The 16,827-nt window shown below is 40.0% G+C and overlaps 1 protein-coding gene across 6 annotated transcripts in view; it reads right to left on the reverse strand.

Moving 5' to 3' along the window:
* Positions 1-16,827, reverse strand: part of PDE1C (phosphodiesterase 1C) — a 506,252-nt gene that overhangs the window by 46,823 nt on the left and 442,602 nt on the right. For all 6 annotated transcript variants that reach the window (XM_004418849.3, XM_014785896.2, XM_087429336.1 and 3 more), the window contains 3 exons: positions 15,663-15,838; positions 7,736-7,963; positions 1,296-1,373 (listed from right to left, as the gene is read on the reverse strand). In XM_004418849.3, coding sequence (XP_004418906.1) covers positions 1,296-1,373; positions 7,736-7,963; positions 15,663-15,838 — 482 coding nt within the window. The remainder of the gene's footprint in view (positions 1-1,295; positions 1,374-7,735; positions 7,964-15,662; positions 15,839-16,827) is intronic.

Genomic DNA, 16,827 nt, shown 5'->3' on the forward strand with positions numbered 1-16,827 from the left:
GATACTGTCCTTTTGAATTCTATTTCATCTACGTATAATTCACATCCTAGTCACAGTCATTCAAGGAGGGTCTATTTATCAGGTAAGTGGTTTCCTATTGCATAAATAATTTGGTGAAAATTTACACATGTGTGTTTCCCAAACATTATGTGATAAGACACCTGGAGTGAATTATTTGAATGATCTTAAAGGAAAGATTTGAGAATGGATTTCATGCATATGAGTAAAGAGAGCATATCACAATGGTTTAGAGATAAAAGCTAAAGGAGCCACTTCCTTCTTAACAGATGTGTGAGGAGTTGTGTTCAAATTTCTTCTTATTCCTCCACCTGACTACCCAGCATTGGTTCTTCAACGGCATTATCACCAAACTATTCAAATAGCTTAGCATCTAGTACCATGTCTCCAGGGAGGTATGATTCAAAGAGTCAGGGTCTCTAACAAAAACCACTCCCTAGAAACTTTCATTTTTAGTTTAATATCAAGTACATGAATGAGGGAATAATTAGGAACGAGCCCATGTTACAAGTGAAACAGAAGATTTGTATAAAAGGTGAAAGTAGTTTTCTCAATCCAATAGTTCAAAGTTTAGAGGGTAATATAATTTGAACCTTCAGGTTTTAGAAAGAGTGGAATGCTGTTTATGAAAAGTAAAAGCAGTGCTCATATATGTATATATAGTAATGTAAATTACATTGTCATGTAATGTAACGAAGCACATTACAATGTAGGCTCATTCTAACTGGTTTGGGATTGTCATCCAAAGCTTGCCTTTAAGAGGTACTCTTGCTGACTAAACTATATTCTACAGCTACGTATGTTCTCCAGTACATGGGCCTCTCAACATAATGATAACAATGAACAGATTTCTGTTTTTGTTTTTATCAAAAGTAATAACCTATTTAAGGGAAAAAGATGTGGATACTAAAAACATGGAAAATTTCCCATTTATGCTGCACAATTCACTATCAAAGACTCATATTCTATTCCATTACAGTCAGCAAGTTCAGAACCAACTTTTTATAAAGGTCAGAATGAAAATGGCAAGTGGGAAAAGAAAGAGCATAGAATGCATTTGTGATGGAGAAAGTATGGTGGAGGGGAAGAGATACAACAATAATTTGTAAATTATTGTAAAAGGAATAATAGTATTCTTTAAATGTAGTGAAGTGTTTTTTCAAGGTATAATATAAGAATATACTAGCAACCACAATTTCAATTTTAGGTGTAATTCTAACAAGCTTGCATTAAACTGCACATTTTATGGAAAAATGTAATGGAAATTATGTTCTTACCATCTGTTTTCTTTGCATCATTTCCGACATTTGATTGATCCTTCTTGTCTGTCTTATTTTTACCATCTTTCAAGTCACCTGAAAGTAATAAACACGACAAACAGTATATGTATGCAGCTAAGGGGGGAGTTGTAAATATCTTTAAACCTGTCAAGGTAAAAAAAGAAAAAAAAGTACAGTATAATTTTAGTCATGAGGGGGTACATGTCTGAGTGTAAATATCTTTTTTAACCACATATTAGGTCCTGGAAATTGGATAATTCCAGAAATTAAGACTGAAAGTTCCTGTTAAACAGGGTTGTACTTAGGTCGATAGTGCTTATTTTCCGAGAAAGGCAGTTCAGCTTTATTATCAGGCTGTAGAGTGAGAAAAACTTGGGTTAGGTTTAAGTTATTTCAATTCATAGCTATTTAACTTTTATGTGCTTCAGTTTCCTTATCTGCAAAATGGGGATAATAAATAATAATACCTACTTTATTGGCATAAGATAAGGATAACTCTATTTAAGGTATTGAATATGATATCTGGCACATTGCCCAATGACAGTTGTTATTATAAGACAGAGCTATAAATGATATTCTAATTACTGACCTTGTCAAAATGTAATTTGGAAAAGTTAAAAAACACTATGCATACAAATAAAGAACGAACACGTGTCAAAAACTTATTCATTTACGAGGGAACCAAGGAGATAGTTAGGATGGTCCCAAGAACATTTAAGGAAATGGGTGTTTATAGGCATTTTAGAAATATGTTAAAATAAGATTATTAGGTTAGAGACAAAACTAGTTATGTCCTACATGGCAATAAAACCATAACCTTTGGGGTTATCTCCTCTATCAGCCAAAAATCCACAGGTTAGCATATAACTTCACTATCTAGGCTTGATTCAAACAGTAAATGACAAAGTTAAACATATTCATGTTCTCCTAAAGCAGGGGTCAACAAATTATGACCCATGGGCTAATCTGGCCTGCTATCTGTTTTTGGAAATAAAGTTTTATTGGCACACAGCCACACCCATTCATTTATACATTGTCTGTGGTTGCTTTCATGCTGCAATGGTAGAGTTGAATAGCTGCAACAGAGACTGCAAAGCAAGGAATATTTACTGTCTGGGCCTGCACAGAAAAACTTTGCTGACCCCTGTCTAAGACAGATAATTAGTCCTTGGACAGGTCTGTTCAATAGTATGCCAGTGTGACTTTGAAAGGTCATGGCACCCCTTCCCCTAGCCTTATTCTCAAGTTTTGAATATTTTTCTTACCAATCTTACTAATGGCAGCTTTCTTTTTAGCCTGCATAAAACCAAGAATACATTACTACTAAAATACTGGTACTTATTGAAGCAAAAAGACCCTAATAATAATTGCAATCAGGAAGGAGCAAGCAGGGCTCAGGGTAGGAAGGGTACATTATCTTTGTTGTTTTCTTTGTGCCAGGCAGTGTGCTAAATGCTTTGCATGCATCATTTCATTAAATTCTTACAACTACCCCATTATGGAGGTACCATTATTGAAAGTAGGCAAATTCATCAAAGATTAATTCACTAAATAATCAATTTGCTGAATAACTAACTCACCAAATGACTGAAGACGATTTTCAAGTTTGACCTTTTCCTTGACTTCACTGCAGCCACTCTGACACGCATTGGTCAGTCCAGCTGTGCTGAGTGCAGTGGACTGCCCGCCTGCCTGTGTTTCACACACTACCTGGCTCCCACCTCTGCCCCTAACCTTCCACGTGCATCTCCCTCTGGTAGCAAAACTGCTCCTGTTGGCTACTGTAGATCTGGTTTAAGACATTCATCTGACAGTTTTTGAACAATGGTCAACTGTTCTACAAAGTGATCCTGCTTAAATCAACTCGTGGAGAATTGACGTGAAACTCATATCATCATCTCTATCTTACGGCCATGGAACCTGAGGCACAGATAAAGTAACTTACCACAATATGCACAGATGGGGCTGATTCTAGAAGCTAAGCTCCCGACTACTAGATTTTGCAACTTCCCTATGAAGCTTCAGTTTTAGATTTCAGGCTTCTGTTTACCGTTACCATCTCTAAATGCCTTTGGCCTACAGACTTACAAGGAAATGATCATCTATGGATAATTCAAGACCATTTTGGGTTGTGATATATTCTACAAAGTAAGTACTTTTAATAGAATTTGACAAATCCCAAACTAAGTTAGGAGTCAATAAACTCTCCAAGTTTCCTCTTATTCTTGATTCTGAAATGGGATGAACTGGCTGGAGGGATTGAGGGGAAGGGGAGTTGACTCGGGCCTGAGTACAAGCAGGATGAGTTTAAGTGAACGACTTGGTCATCACACTTTACCACCACCAATGGCCAAAAGAGATGGATTCCTTTGGAGGTCCTATGAATCAGCCCAATACTACCGGCTTTTGCATATTTTAAGGATGCCAGAGATGGACTCGAGGATCTTGAGCCCTCTCGTCAAATTAATTCCCTGCAGAAAAATGATCTTTCTTTCCTAAATGAGCCTTTACATCCCTAATGCACAATACTTTAAACCTTCAAGGTTGCCCTGGACTGGAGCTTTACCCACAGCTGCAGCAAGACCAGGATGTCTTCCGGAAGTCAGCAGGAGCAGTGCGATTTGCTGGATGCTAGCCAGCAGCCCAGGGCAGCCTGTCTACTCCTCAGTCAGGGCTGTGGAGGCTGAGAGAGGAAGTGCCTTGATGGAGACCAAAGCTTAGGGGAATCCCATAATTGCTGATAGGAGACCAAACCTCTAGAACTCCACTTAACCAACATTCTTCAGCTCTATCCTGGAAGTATCTCGGGCAACCACAAAGAAGGGTGCCGGGAAAGTGACACGTTTGTCTGATGATGTTCCTTGAACAGAATCCACTAGGTAATTTCCCATGGGTTGAATATGGAGCAATGGCTGACGCGAGCTGTTATTCAATAAACCGGGGGAAACAAAAGAGCCTTTCGGTACAGTTATAAATCATTTTAATTAGGCTGTTGTAACACAGTCCCAAACCACCATTAGCCTTTCTTATTATTGCTCTAAATTGATTTCTTTTCCCACCTCTCATTTAATACTTAATTTTTAAGGGAAATGGTAGACTGTTGCTTACCTTGGGAAATAAACACAGTTGTGAGATCAACCCAACCTAGTTGAAGACTGAGGCTCCTGTTTGTTTCTTTCAGGCTTTCCCCCTAATTGTCTTCAAAATAAATTATTGCCACCTCTGCCCTCTCTGGGTATTTGTTTATACCTCTCTCGTAAAATTTACAACCTTCTTTGTGACCAGCATTGCTTTCAATGGTTTCTGTCCCCGACCAGACCAGGGGTTGGCAAACTATGGCCCATGGGCCAAACTTGGCCCCAACACCTGGCCCTATACGGCCCACAAACTAAGAATGGTTTTTATGTTATTAAATGGTTGAAAAAAAGAGATGAATATTCAATGACATGAAAATTACATAGAATTCAAATTTGAATTTTAATAATGTTTTATTGGAACACAGCCATGCTCATTTGTTTACATATTATCTGTGGCTGCTTTTCTGAGAAAACGGCAGTTTTAAGTAGTTGCATCAGACACTGAACGGCCCGCAGAGCCTAAAATATTTACTCACTGGTCCTTTACAGAAAAAGTATGCCAACCCCTGGAATAAAGAGATTATAAGCTTTTTGTGGACAGTAGCTGAGTCTCAATATTTCTCCGATTTCCTATTCTCCCCGATAGCACTGAAACTTCCAAATAGTAGGAACATGCTGGTTATAGGATACAGAATTTGGACTCACGTAGAGCTGAATTTGTCCTGAAATGGCTACTTAGTGGTTGCTTGACCTTAAGCAAGTGACTTAACCTCTCTGAATCTCAGTGTTCTCGTTAGAAAATGGGAACGAGTGTATCTACCTCACAGAGTTGTTAGGAATTTTAAATGATTTAATGTAGGTAAAATCTCATGTACAATGTCTGGCACCTATTAAGTATTCAATAAATGTTAGTGATATTATAATGACTGTTTTTATTAAGGGAAAGACATTTTTAACCCACTTTCCTAAAATAAAAAAAGTAGGGAAGAAACACATCTTGGCTCTCTCACCAGCCCTATTTACATACTCCTCCTGTGGGAAGCAGAGATTCATCTAGAAGGAGGAGTTGAGTATGCACAGCTCAGCCCAGCTACCCATTTCTCCAGCCCCCAGCCCCCTTTGAGATGTGTTTTCCACAAGACACACACTTTTTCCGTCCCTGCAGAAGCAGCCTGCTGGATGCTGGGATGGGGGTGAGGGGACGAATCCTGAGCGCGCCTGCTCTGCCAGCGTCTGGTTGGCTAAGCTCAGTTCAGGGCAGACATGTGAAGAAGCCTGTGCTCAGCTGACCAAGTCCACACTTTCCAATTCAGCTCTAGTTGCAGCGGAGATAATATTTTGATCACTGACTTTCTGATTCTCGTATCTCTCTCTCAGTTGGTTGTGATCTCAGGAGGGGAAAAGGGGTGTTTTGCACTGCCCTCTAAAACTCCAGCAGGTATATCTTAAATTCTTATGAGATTGAACATATTTTCTGACTATGATGCACTTGAACACAAAGCAAACTAGTTATGAGCAGTCTCCAGAACCAGGCTGCTGAGGGGCTGGACAAGTCAGATGACAGCCTTCCCTGCCTCCTAGGGTGTCATGGGGGCTACCTGAGGGAATTTGTGCAAAGTTCTTGGAACATGATATCAGCTATTATCATCATTATATGTATTAAAATACTGTTTTCTGATTCTACATGCTACGTATGTTGATTGCAAAAATAATTAGAGAGTGTTGTGCTATAGCACTTTCTACATAATTCTCATTCACCCAGGCTATGTAGCATAATAGCTAGAGCATGGTTCAGAGTAGGTCACCTGGCCCTGCCAGGCAGGTAAGAGAAGGAATATGTAAAGAAAGAACTTAAAACAGCATCCAGTATATCGTCAATAAATGCTATTTATTATCTTTGTTGTTTTTGCTATCATTATTATTATTAGAAGCTCACAAGTAGCCCCTGCTGTGAGTAGGTATTTTTATGAACATTTTCCAGAGGCAGTGGAAGGTTAAGTAACCTGGCAAAGGCCCCCAAGGAGTGAGAGGCACAGCTGTGACTTGAATCCAGCTCTGCTTGGCTGCCAAACTACCTTGCCACAACCTGGCATCTGAAACCTCCAGAGACTCTGGACTTCTTGCTCTTCCGTAAACAAGGTAAGCAATTCCATGCCCCTGCGCCTTAGCTCATCTTGTTCTCTCTGGCTGAGAAGTCCCTGCCTCCCATCTGATGAGCAAACTTCAGCATTTAAAACCCAGCTCTGGGGCCAGCGCGGTGGCATAGCAGTTAAGTTTGCACGTTCCACTTCACCGGCCCGGGGTTCACCAGGTCGGATCCTCAGTGCGAACCTACTCACCGCTCATCAAGCCATGCTGAGGCGGCATCCCACATAGAAGAACTAGAAGGACCTACAACTAGGATATACAACTATGTACTGGGGCTTTGGGGAGAAAAAAGAAAAAAAGAGGAAGATTGGCAACAGATGTTAGCTCAGGGCCAATCTTCCTCAAGAAAACAAAACAAAACTCAGCTCAGACATCACCTCCTCTTGAATCTTTCTTTGACATTTACTGCATCTCGCAATCCCCAGACTCAGCAAAGCTAACATCTCTTTTTTGCACCTGTCCCTTGGGCATTTTATCTGCCGTGCCACTACTGTTACTTGCTCAGAATTATTTCTGAGGATGTCCATATGCCCTGTGAGATTGTGGACATCTTGTGGCCTTTCCAGTTCTAAATTTTCAGTCTCAACCACAGTGCTTGGCACATAGTTGTTAACCAGTAAATATTTGTTTCATTAAATACAAGAAATCATCAACTCTATGCACAAGATGGTGACCAGCTCATCCCAGTCAGCCTGGAACTTTTCTGGTTTTAAAAGTGGAAGCCCTGCATCCCAGGAAACCCCTCAGTCCCAGGTTACCTTAATGTACACATTCACCTACAGATATATAGACACCTACTACAGGAACAGACCCTAGGCAGACTTGAGGCCCAGCCCTGCTAGGGGAATGGTACATATGGAAGCCTGACTTTCCATTCACCCATTTTGGCAGTAAGCACTCAGGAATGTGCTGGGATTGTTAACAGTAATTTCCCCAGTGGGTAGGCAGACACAGCTAGAGTCTCCAGAACAGCTGGGAAGGGCCCAAAATGAATTATTCTCCCCACACAGAATGGCCCAAGGAAGCTTCTGGCTGCTTTTGATGGGCTCCTAATGGGATCCACAGCCCAGTGAGGTGCAATCAGCAGCAGCTGGCTGCTCAGGGAAGCCCTGCCCTGTGAGCCGTCCTCATAGGTGCAGTTGTTCGCCAGTTTCCATTCATCACGTCACTAACACCCCGAAAAGAGCCTTTCTCCAGCACAATTCTGCTCACCATTCTGTTGCTTTTCTCCTGACGGCTTCTCAGCTTTGGAATTCTTCCCCAGAGGCTTGTCGCTTCTGTTTGTGCGGGTTCCACTGACTTGATTCTTAGCTTCCCCCGACGTCTTTTTCTCAGCTTTGCCAGCTGCGCCTTCAGTCTGGCTTTTGGCTTCCATCTCCTTTTGCTTCTCCTCTGCGGCCAGGCGATCCTTTTCCTCTGCTTCCTTCTTGGCCTTCTCCTCTGCACCCGTGGCAAGTTAGGAAAGGCATAGAAAAGATAAAGAGAGGTCATGACATTAGGAGAATTGCCTCTTTGAACAAAAACAAGTATTTGCACTGGGAATTAATACACTGAAATGACCTAAGGTGTTTACTGAGTCTTTCGAGTATATTTTTGGTTAATTCAAGTCAGGTTGGTATGTATATTCAGGAAATCAATAAAACCGGTTCATACTGATGTCATTTCTGAAAACAGTGGCTTAGAAGGAGGAGCAGGGAAAAAGTAATAATAAGGATAATAATTAACAAACCAATATTGTAATTGGCATTGTTAATATTATTATTGTCATCAATAGCTTCTCTTGAGTGTGTCCTCTATATCAGCTATTACGCTAAGTGCTTTTCAAGAGGTGCTTCCTTTCATTCTCAAAACCTCACGTAGCAGCTACTATTATTGTAACCCTATTTTACAAATTTTACAAAGCATCACTGCATTTTTTCTCTAGATGTGTTAAAAATGTCCCACATCTCATTATGAGAAGTCCTCTTTATTTCCCTTGGTTAGTCTTGGTCCTGAGAAAAGCTAGCTTTCATAGACAACAAGTTTGTTTTTAACCTAATGGGTACCAGAGTGGTTACGCATGTGATCGTTTCTCTTTGTTTTGGCTGCTAGAGGGTATAAAGCCCAAATGTGGCCCAGGTTCACACGTTCCTGGGGCTTTATGGCACTGTATTTTGCGGATGTCTATGACTTTTGGCTTCATTTTACTTTTCCTGTCCTTATAGTTCCTGGCTCAGATGTCCTCCTTAATATATTATGAAGTTTCATTCATCCTTTCATTGATTTATCTATCCACACATCCAAACCAATGCCCTGGCCTCACTCCAGACAAATTAAATCAGATGTGGAGGGGAAGGGGCAAGAATAGGATATTTTAAATGCTCTCCAGATGATTCTAACACACAATCAAGGTTGACAGGCGTTGATTTAAATTTTAAATGTTTGCCATTCAGTATTTTGTGACATTCTACTTCCCAGCAGGATGTATTTATAATTTACAATGAAAAAGTAAGGAAAGATGTCTTTACAAAATAACATAATTATGTGCATATATAGTATAGCATGTCTTCTGACTTCTACAGAAAGTACAACCAAAGAGTAAAAGAATCCCCTTGCAGAAGATGATAGTGAGATGGCATTCTCAGTAGACCGTAGGGCCACAAAAGGCCCCCTACACTGTTCATCCAGACTTCCCCTCATCCTTCTGTAGTGCCCCAAGGAGAAAGGTCTAATGTCATCTCCATCACCGAATTCCCAGTGCTTGGTACAGCATTGGCACATAGCGGATGCTCATGAAGTACTTGTTGACTAAATGAAATGTACATAACGAGTCTGCTTCACCTTATCTGCCAATGAACCTGACTTGTACATATTCTATCCCCAGCAATCTAGACTGGTGGAAAATATGAAAAGTATACAATGTCTAAAGTCCTATCCTACAAGAGTTAGTCATTTGACAAATGTTAGTTTCCTTAACCACTAATGTAGGTGAGTACAAAGATGACAGTGCTTACTACACAGAGAGGGGAAGTAAGGCAAAGAGGAGGAGAATTCATTCACACTCAGGCATGAGGTAAAATCATTTATAATCCTCTCCCGGAACCCCCCCTGAATTTGTAGCAACTTTCAACGTTCAAAATATCCCCAAGTTAAAAGTAATTTTGATAAAAGCTGAGGGTGTTAAATTCTGGTTTGCTATGAAAGAGCATAAACTATCTGAGCAAGAAAAATTCATTTGACAACTGAGTCAGACCAATTTTCTACGGAAAATCTAGTGAAAAAATAAAAACTGGGGGAGGCACATCTCAGAAACAAATCTGTTTTTGCTCATCTACAGCTGACAGCAGGCAATTAATGTTTAAATTAATGAATAGTAGCTCTTATGACATCACAGTCAGATCCAATATGAACCTGCCCCACTATATGATTCCTTTCCCCGCAGCAATCGGGTTCCAGCGGGCGGCTCTACCACGTTCCTTAACTTCTCCACTCTACTTCCATCTCTTTCTAGTATTTCTGGAATATCTGCTATTAGTGTGATCAGCCATCAGCACCCAGTGGTACTACTTAAAACGAGTAGACTTTTGTCTACAAGCAAACACATAAACAAGAAAAAAGAAAATAAATCAATAGGAGGTACGTCTGTTCTGCTGTAATCAGATTCCTTTATATTCTCAGAGTGAAATTACTAATATACATAAAACTTGCCTACAATGAGAAAAAGTAGGTGAGAGCACAATTAATTTGTACATGTTAACAGGTTCCAATGATGACATATGTACAGAGAATTAACTTTCAGGCCTTCGATTTAACATCCATAGCACTCCTAGGCTTCTAGACTAGTAGGAAGCAAACATCACTGTTCAATCCCATTTCCTTCTTATTTCCATTTAAGACCTTCTGTGGTGACGTGACTCATTATGAAAATGGCCAAAAGCAAGCAGATACAGAGTTAAGGTAGAGCAGAGCCCTCATGATCCATAAGTTACATGCCTCCATAGAGCTGGTTCTATTCCACACTGAATGTCTGTGCAGTCTTGGAGAAATACATTGATTTCTTCATTTAATTTGCCTTTTGGAATAATGATACTATAGGTTCTTGGATGAAAATGGTATTGGCCTTGTTATCCCTTGATATAATTTTCTGAAATGCCTACTTAAACTACCCACAAACAGGAAGAGAGAAAAGGAGAGAAACTGACTGACTAAAAAAAAACAACCAAAATACTATATGAATTTTGAATAGTCAACTCTCAATTATATACATGAGCAACAGAAAGGTACTTCTAGACATCTAAGGACTCAGAAGGTATTCCCACAAGACCTTTCTGAAAATTTTAGCCAAAGAAGTGCTCCAGCTGATAGAAAAATTCAATCAATATTAAAAACTGAAGAATAGGGAAAATGTTAACAAAGTGCAATAAAACCAGTAAATCTTAGTGTTAGATAACAATAATTGTTTTTAATCTAGACATAAAACGATGCAAATATTAAAAATAATATTAAAGGATAAGTTAATTATAAAATAACTTACAATCATCTAGATTGAAAATCTCATATTATTTCAATAAAAACTGAGTAATGATGGAGGAATTAAGTAAAAATTCAATAAATTTCTCAGCATTTGTAAAAGACTTTCACTATGTACTATTTCATATTTGCGTTGATAGAGACATAATTCAATAAAAAATGTAAAGGTGATCTCTAGTAAAATAAAAATAGGATGTATAAAAAAGACCATAAACAAACTTAAATGGCATATGACAAACTGAGGTAGGGCATAAATTGCAAGATATTTTGTCCACTGAAGAATTACCATCCTTAATGTATAAAGAGTTATTAGGAATCAATACTAAAAATATAAACATCCTAATGGGAAAAATGAAGAGGGGGAAAAATATAGGGAAATAGGCACTCTTCCTACACTTCTACTGCCAGAGAACATTGGTTAAAAAACAAAAACTTTACAGAGAGAAATTTGATAATATATATCAAAAGCTTTAAAATTTTCCATCTACTTTGAGAGAGGAATTTCACATCTAGAAATTTATCCTAGATAAATAGAGGTAGGCTCAAAGACTTTTTTTGTGTGTGTGTGAGGAAGATTAGCCCTGAACTAACATCCGATGCCAATCCTCCTCTTTTCGCTGAGGAACATTGGCCCTGGGCTAACATCCGTGCCCATCTTCCTCTACTTTATATGGGACGCCACCACAGCATGGCTTGACAAGCGGTGCATCAGTGCGCGCCCAGGATCCGAACCTGCGAACCTGGGGCCGCTGAAGCGGAGCGTGTGTACTTAACCGCTGCACCACCAGGCTTGACCCTAGGCTCAAAGACTTTTGAACTTGTATGTTCATAACAATGTTATACAGATCTTCCCCAACTTATGATGGGGTTACATCCCTATAAACCCATTGTAAGTTGAAAATATCATGAGTCGAAAATGCATTTACTATACCTAACCTACCAAACACCATAGCTTAGCCTAGCCTACTTTAAACCTCCTCAGAACACTTACCTTAGCTTCCAGTTGGGCAAAGTCATCTAACACAAAGCCTATTTTATAATAAAGTGCTGAATAGCTCATGTAATTTATTGCGTACTGAAAGTGAAAAACAGAATTGTTGTATGGGTACAGAAAGGTTGTAAGTGAATTGTCTGTTTACCCTCATGATCCTGTGGCTGACTGGGAGCTGGGGCTCCCTGCCACTACCCAGCATCACGAGAGATTGTATCGCATATCGCGAGCCTGGGAAAAGACCAAAATTCAAAATTCAAAGTATGGTTTCTACTGAATGCTTATCATTTTTGCATCATCGTAAAGCTGAAAAATTGTAAGTCAAATCATCACAAGTCAGGGACCATTTCCGTATACAATAATGAAGAGCTGGAAACCAAAATGCTCAGTAACATAGGAATGGTTCAACTACAACATTACACACGATGTAGCTATTTAAATCATACTTTCTAAGAATATTCAGGATCAGAATAAAATGCTCAAAATAGAAATAGAAGAGCAAAATACAAGACAATATTATACTATGATCTCAATTTATGGGGAAAATTTTTACTTATATATATGCATAGTAAATCAAATTAAAACGAATTATGTCAGAATTTCAACAATGGTTATATCTGGCTGGAGAGTTTATGAGTGATTTTCATTGTCTTCTTTATATATTTTATTTATATTTCAGCATTGTAACCTAAACAAATATTATTCTTATACCAGAAAAAAATTTTAAAAAGTATTAAATATTGCATGGAAATTGATCAATATTGATTAGACTTGCAAATCATTATACCTACACATCTTTGTTTGGGAATAACGATTTTCAGCCCTAAGAGCTGTAAAAAAATATTGATTTAATCTTTCCTAACAACTATGGGTTCTGGCCTAACTAGTTTTGCAAATCAAGTTGGTTAATAAAACCAAGATTTTAAATCTAGTTCCATTTCTGATCAATTTAATAACAACATATGTTCCAGTGCCCCATGCAGGGCAAGCTTTCTTGAAATCAGAGTTTTCTGGTAAAAAAGAACAATGAGTAAAACAGCCTGGGATAATCTAGTACAAACTGGTCACCAATAGAAAAACAGATTCCAACTGAATTTCTTAACACCACCCAATCAGGCAACAGCGTGATTAGGAGGCTGAAATGTTATAAAATATTAGTTATAGGTTGGTTTTTTTTTACCACCATCTTCTCAACTTTGCATTCAAACCTCTAACTTTGTTTTCCAATTTTTTAAAATGACAGCTACCATGCACCAGGCACTAACCATGTGCGGGCTCTCTTCTCAGTGCTTTATGTATATTATTTCTATTCGTTGCATCAACTCCATGATGTGTATTATCCTCAAAAGGGAATTTTCTCAAAGAATCTACCTGAATTGGCCAAAGAGCACACACTGCAAGTAGGGATTCAATTCTCCCTCTTCCCCACTAACTGAAACTTTCTTTGATACCTAAACTATCCTCCCACAGGCTCTGTGCCTTTGTCCATCCCCTTTCTCATTTCTCATTTCTAAATACAACACCTCCTTCAGGGCTCAACCCCAGGCATCCTTCAAGTCCTGGCTACAAGGTGCCTTCCCAAATGCCCCAAGCAGGGTGAGGGACAAGTCCCTTTATTCTCTGTAAATAGCTTAAGCATATCTCTACCAGGATACCTAACATATTTTTAAATTATTAGTGTTTAGTTATCTGTCATTTTTAAAGGGCCAGTTTGCCCTGGAAAAGAAACTATCTAATGCTCCCTCAGGTGATTAGTTTCAGAAGGTAATTTTAGTAAGCCAGATAGTTGCAAACAAATTTTGAAGTACCTCTTTAAATTGCGTGTTGTCAGGAATTGGATTTTCAAGTGTAATGAGTGTAATTGATTATAAGAGTGTGCTTCTTTTGAGATGATGCAGTAGCTGCCATCATTGCTTACAACGCCTGCCAACAGGGAAGATTTCAATGTTTTAATTTTATTTATTTATTTTTTTTCCCCCAAAGCCCCAGTAGATAGCTGTATGTCATAGCTGCACATCCTTCTAGTTGCTGTACGTGGGACGCGGCCTCAGCATGGCCGGAGAAGCGGTGCGTCGGTGCGCGCCCAGGATCCGAACCCGGGCCGCCAGCAGCGGAGCGCGAGCACTTAACCGCTAAACCACGGGGCCGGCCCGAAGATTTCAATGCTTAAAGCATCTGAATAGACTGAGAGGCTATACTGAAAATATGGAAGAGGCATTGGCTCCCTCCATAGCTCAGGGTGCAACACCTGTCCCGAAATGATAAGGGCCCAATTATGCCTTAAAAGTGCCATAAATATAAACCTTTTGCCCTACCTGAAATGAGCAGCCACTTGGACAGGATTTTGTAGACAAATCACAATGGTTGAATAACTGGCTTTTGAATAATTCCAACTGTCTAGGTCTCTTCTCTCCACCCTAGAAGCAGCCCCCTCATGTAAGAGGGACCAAGACTGCCAGAACATGCTCTGCCTGGCTACTCCTCCTACCATTCTTCTCACTTGTGTGGACACTGGGTGGATAAAAGTGTGGGGTGTTGTGTTTGGGGCTAAAACTCTCCTTGCCTGTTATAAGGGTCTGGGGCTCAGAGCCAGTGGGTGCTGGCGACCAGTGCAAGGCCTTGACTGAACCCCTATTATTCCTTTGAAAGAAACTGTAATAACGTCCCTTCCCTGCAGACTATGAGTTTTGACGACAAGGATGTCTATTACTCATCTCTGCACCCTTGGCATGGATCACAGAGCCTGACACACAGTACACGTCAGCAAAAACTGACTGCTCGTCAAGGCTCACCTCCACAAAATCCACTGGGATCAGCCCCTCATCGGGCACCAAGAGCCATCCAGGTCTGTGTCCCTCCCTGGAATCAGGCCTCACAGCCTCATACCCCTTCTCTCAAGTATGTGTCCTGACCGAGACTACGGCACGAGCACACAGTATGTGCTGATCGCATAGTACGTGGTCAATAAACACAAATGAGCACATATGAACAAATGAATTTCAGCTTTCAAGAGATACGCGGATTCCAGCCATTTTTTGTGTATAATACCAAGAATCATGACTTTTCTGATCTGAATTTTGATGATGTTTGCGTCAGCAAATTTCTGTTTACCTGGAAGTTACCTTCATCTCAGAAGATCAGTCTGAGTAACAACTGGAGGGAAATTGTGAACATGAAAGGAAGATAAAAATGCAGGTAAGGAAATTAAGCTCCTTCTACCCCAACATAATGGCCGACATGGCTACTGGCCAGGCTTTACTTGGATAAAAGAAGGAATAAAGGCCTCATAATCATGCCACATGACATGAAATGACAATGACAAGATGGTGTAGCAGAAACCAAGAAAAAACAACACCCATCCTCTGTAGAATCTTCATCCCAAGAAAAGGAGTTTAGTCATATAGCACAAAGGTCAAGCGTCAAAAGGCTTGGTGGTCTGCACCATTCTATCATGCTTGAGTTTTAGATATAAGGAAGATCAAAAGAGGGTAGATTCTAATGTTCAGCAATTTGAATCTATATCCTGAGATTGTGCTTCATTTGTAACACTTAAAATCAGGGGTGGCAACGCCTTGTTTCATGAGTGGGTGCTGAGTGGTTTGGACAAGTCTCCTGGAAGATTCCCCAGGAGCATGTTACCTTTGGGCACCTTGGCCCTCCATCGCTCCCGGTTGATGTGCACCACCTCAGTCCATGTGGCTTTAAAACTCTTATAGTCAACAGGGATGACGGAATTGTTGATTGGGGCACTTCCTTCTGAGCCAGTGCTCTTGACACCCGACCGCTTTGCACCTGCTGAACTGATATTGTTCAAACTGGAGGAAAAAAATCACACCAAAGAGGAGGGTTAGTGTTGGAAAATGTATGCCAACGAGCAAGCCCAAGAGAGGAGTGCATAGCACTCATCAAGTTATTGCTGTGAGATTCCTGTGTCCTGAGGCTTGTAATTATCCTATTTTCCATATGTGATGTGTGGGAAATTCTGTATTTTCAGCAGGAAAAAAAAAAAATCAAGATTTTGGCCTTGAGTATCAATAATCCCCAAATTTCTTCTCTGTTGATTGGTCTCCTCTCTTTTTCAATATGACTAGAATCTCCTCACATGAATTTTCTGTTCTCTACTCTCTGAAATTAACTAATTTGAACTTGGACTTCTACTCGGTTCCACAGTCCACCCATTTGCTTCCACAATGACCACGATTCCAAGTTATCCAGAACCCCTGCTCCTCTTTCTCTCCAGCTCCCCCTGTACTTTCTCTACACCTCCCCCTGTACTTGGGTGCCTCTGATCCCAGGATCCCCGAGGCCAGGATAAGGTGATTTCCTTATGTTCCTGGGGGCAGGAGGAGGAGCACAGATAGCTTGAAGATTATGGGAGATCATTCATGCAAGAGCCCTTTTTTTTTTTTTGTATAAATATTACTTTAAGCTTTAAACATAGGCAACTTTGCAAATATAGAAAGTGCCATCCTTCTGGGTAACTTTAAAGAAGTATCATACACTTCCAGATGGCTAAAGCAGTGACTGACATGAATGCAAACCCACTGAATGACAACTAAGGCTGACTAGATAAGCAGAGGAGTTTCAGCCCAGTGCTTGCAGAGCTGTGGGGCTGTGGGACTCGGTCCTCCTTGTTAGCAGCCTTGACTGGTTCCATCCTCCTTGAGCATCTCTGGAGTCCCACTGTCCTAATATTCCTCTTGCCTTCCCTTCTCTCTATTTATTTCTTCTTTTGCTCTTTTCTTCTCTTTTTCGTATTCATTCCATTTCTCTCCTTTCTCCTTTATGACAAAGCCAAGGTACC

This window comes from Ceratotherium simum, chromosome 1 (assembly GCF_057802395.1).
Source record: "Ceratotherium simum simum isolate JZ-2026a chromosome 1, ASM5780239v1, whole genome shotgun sequence".
NCBI lineage: Eukaryota > Metazoa > Chordata > Mammalia > Perissodactyla > Rhinocerotidae > Ceratotherium > Ceratotherium simum.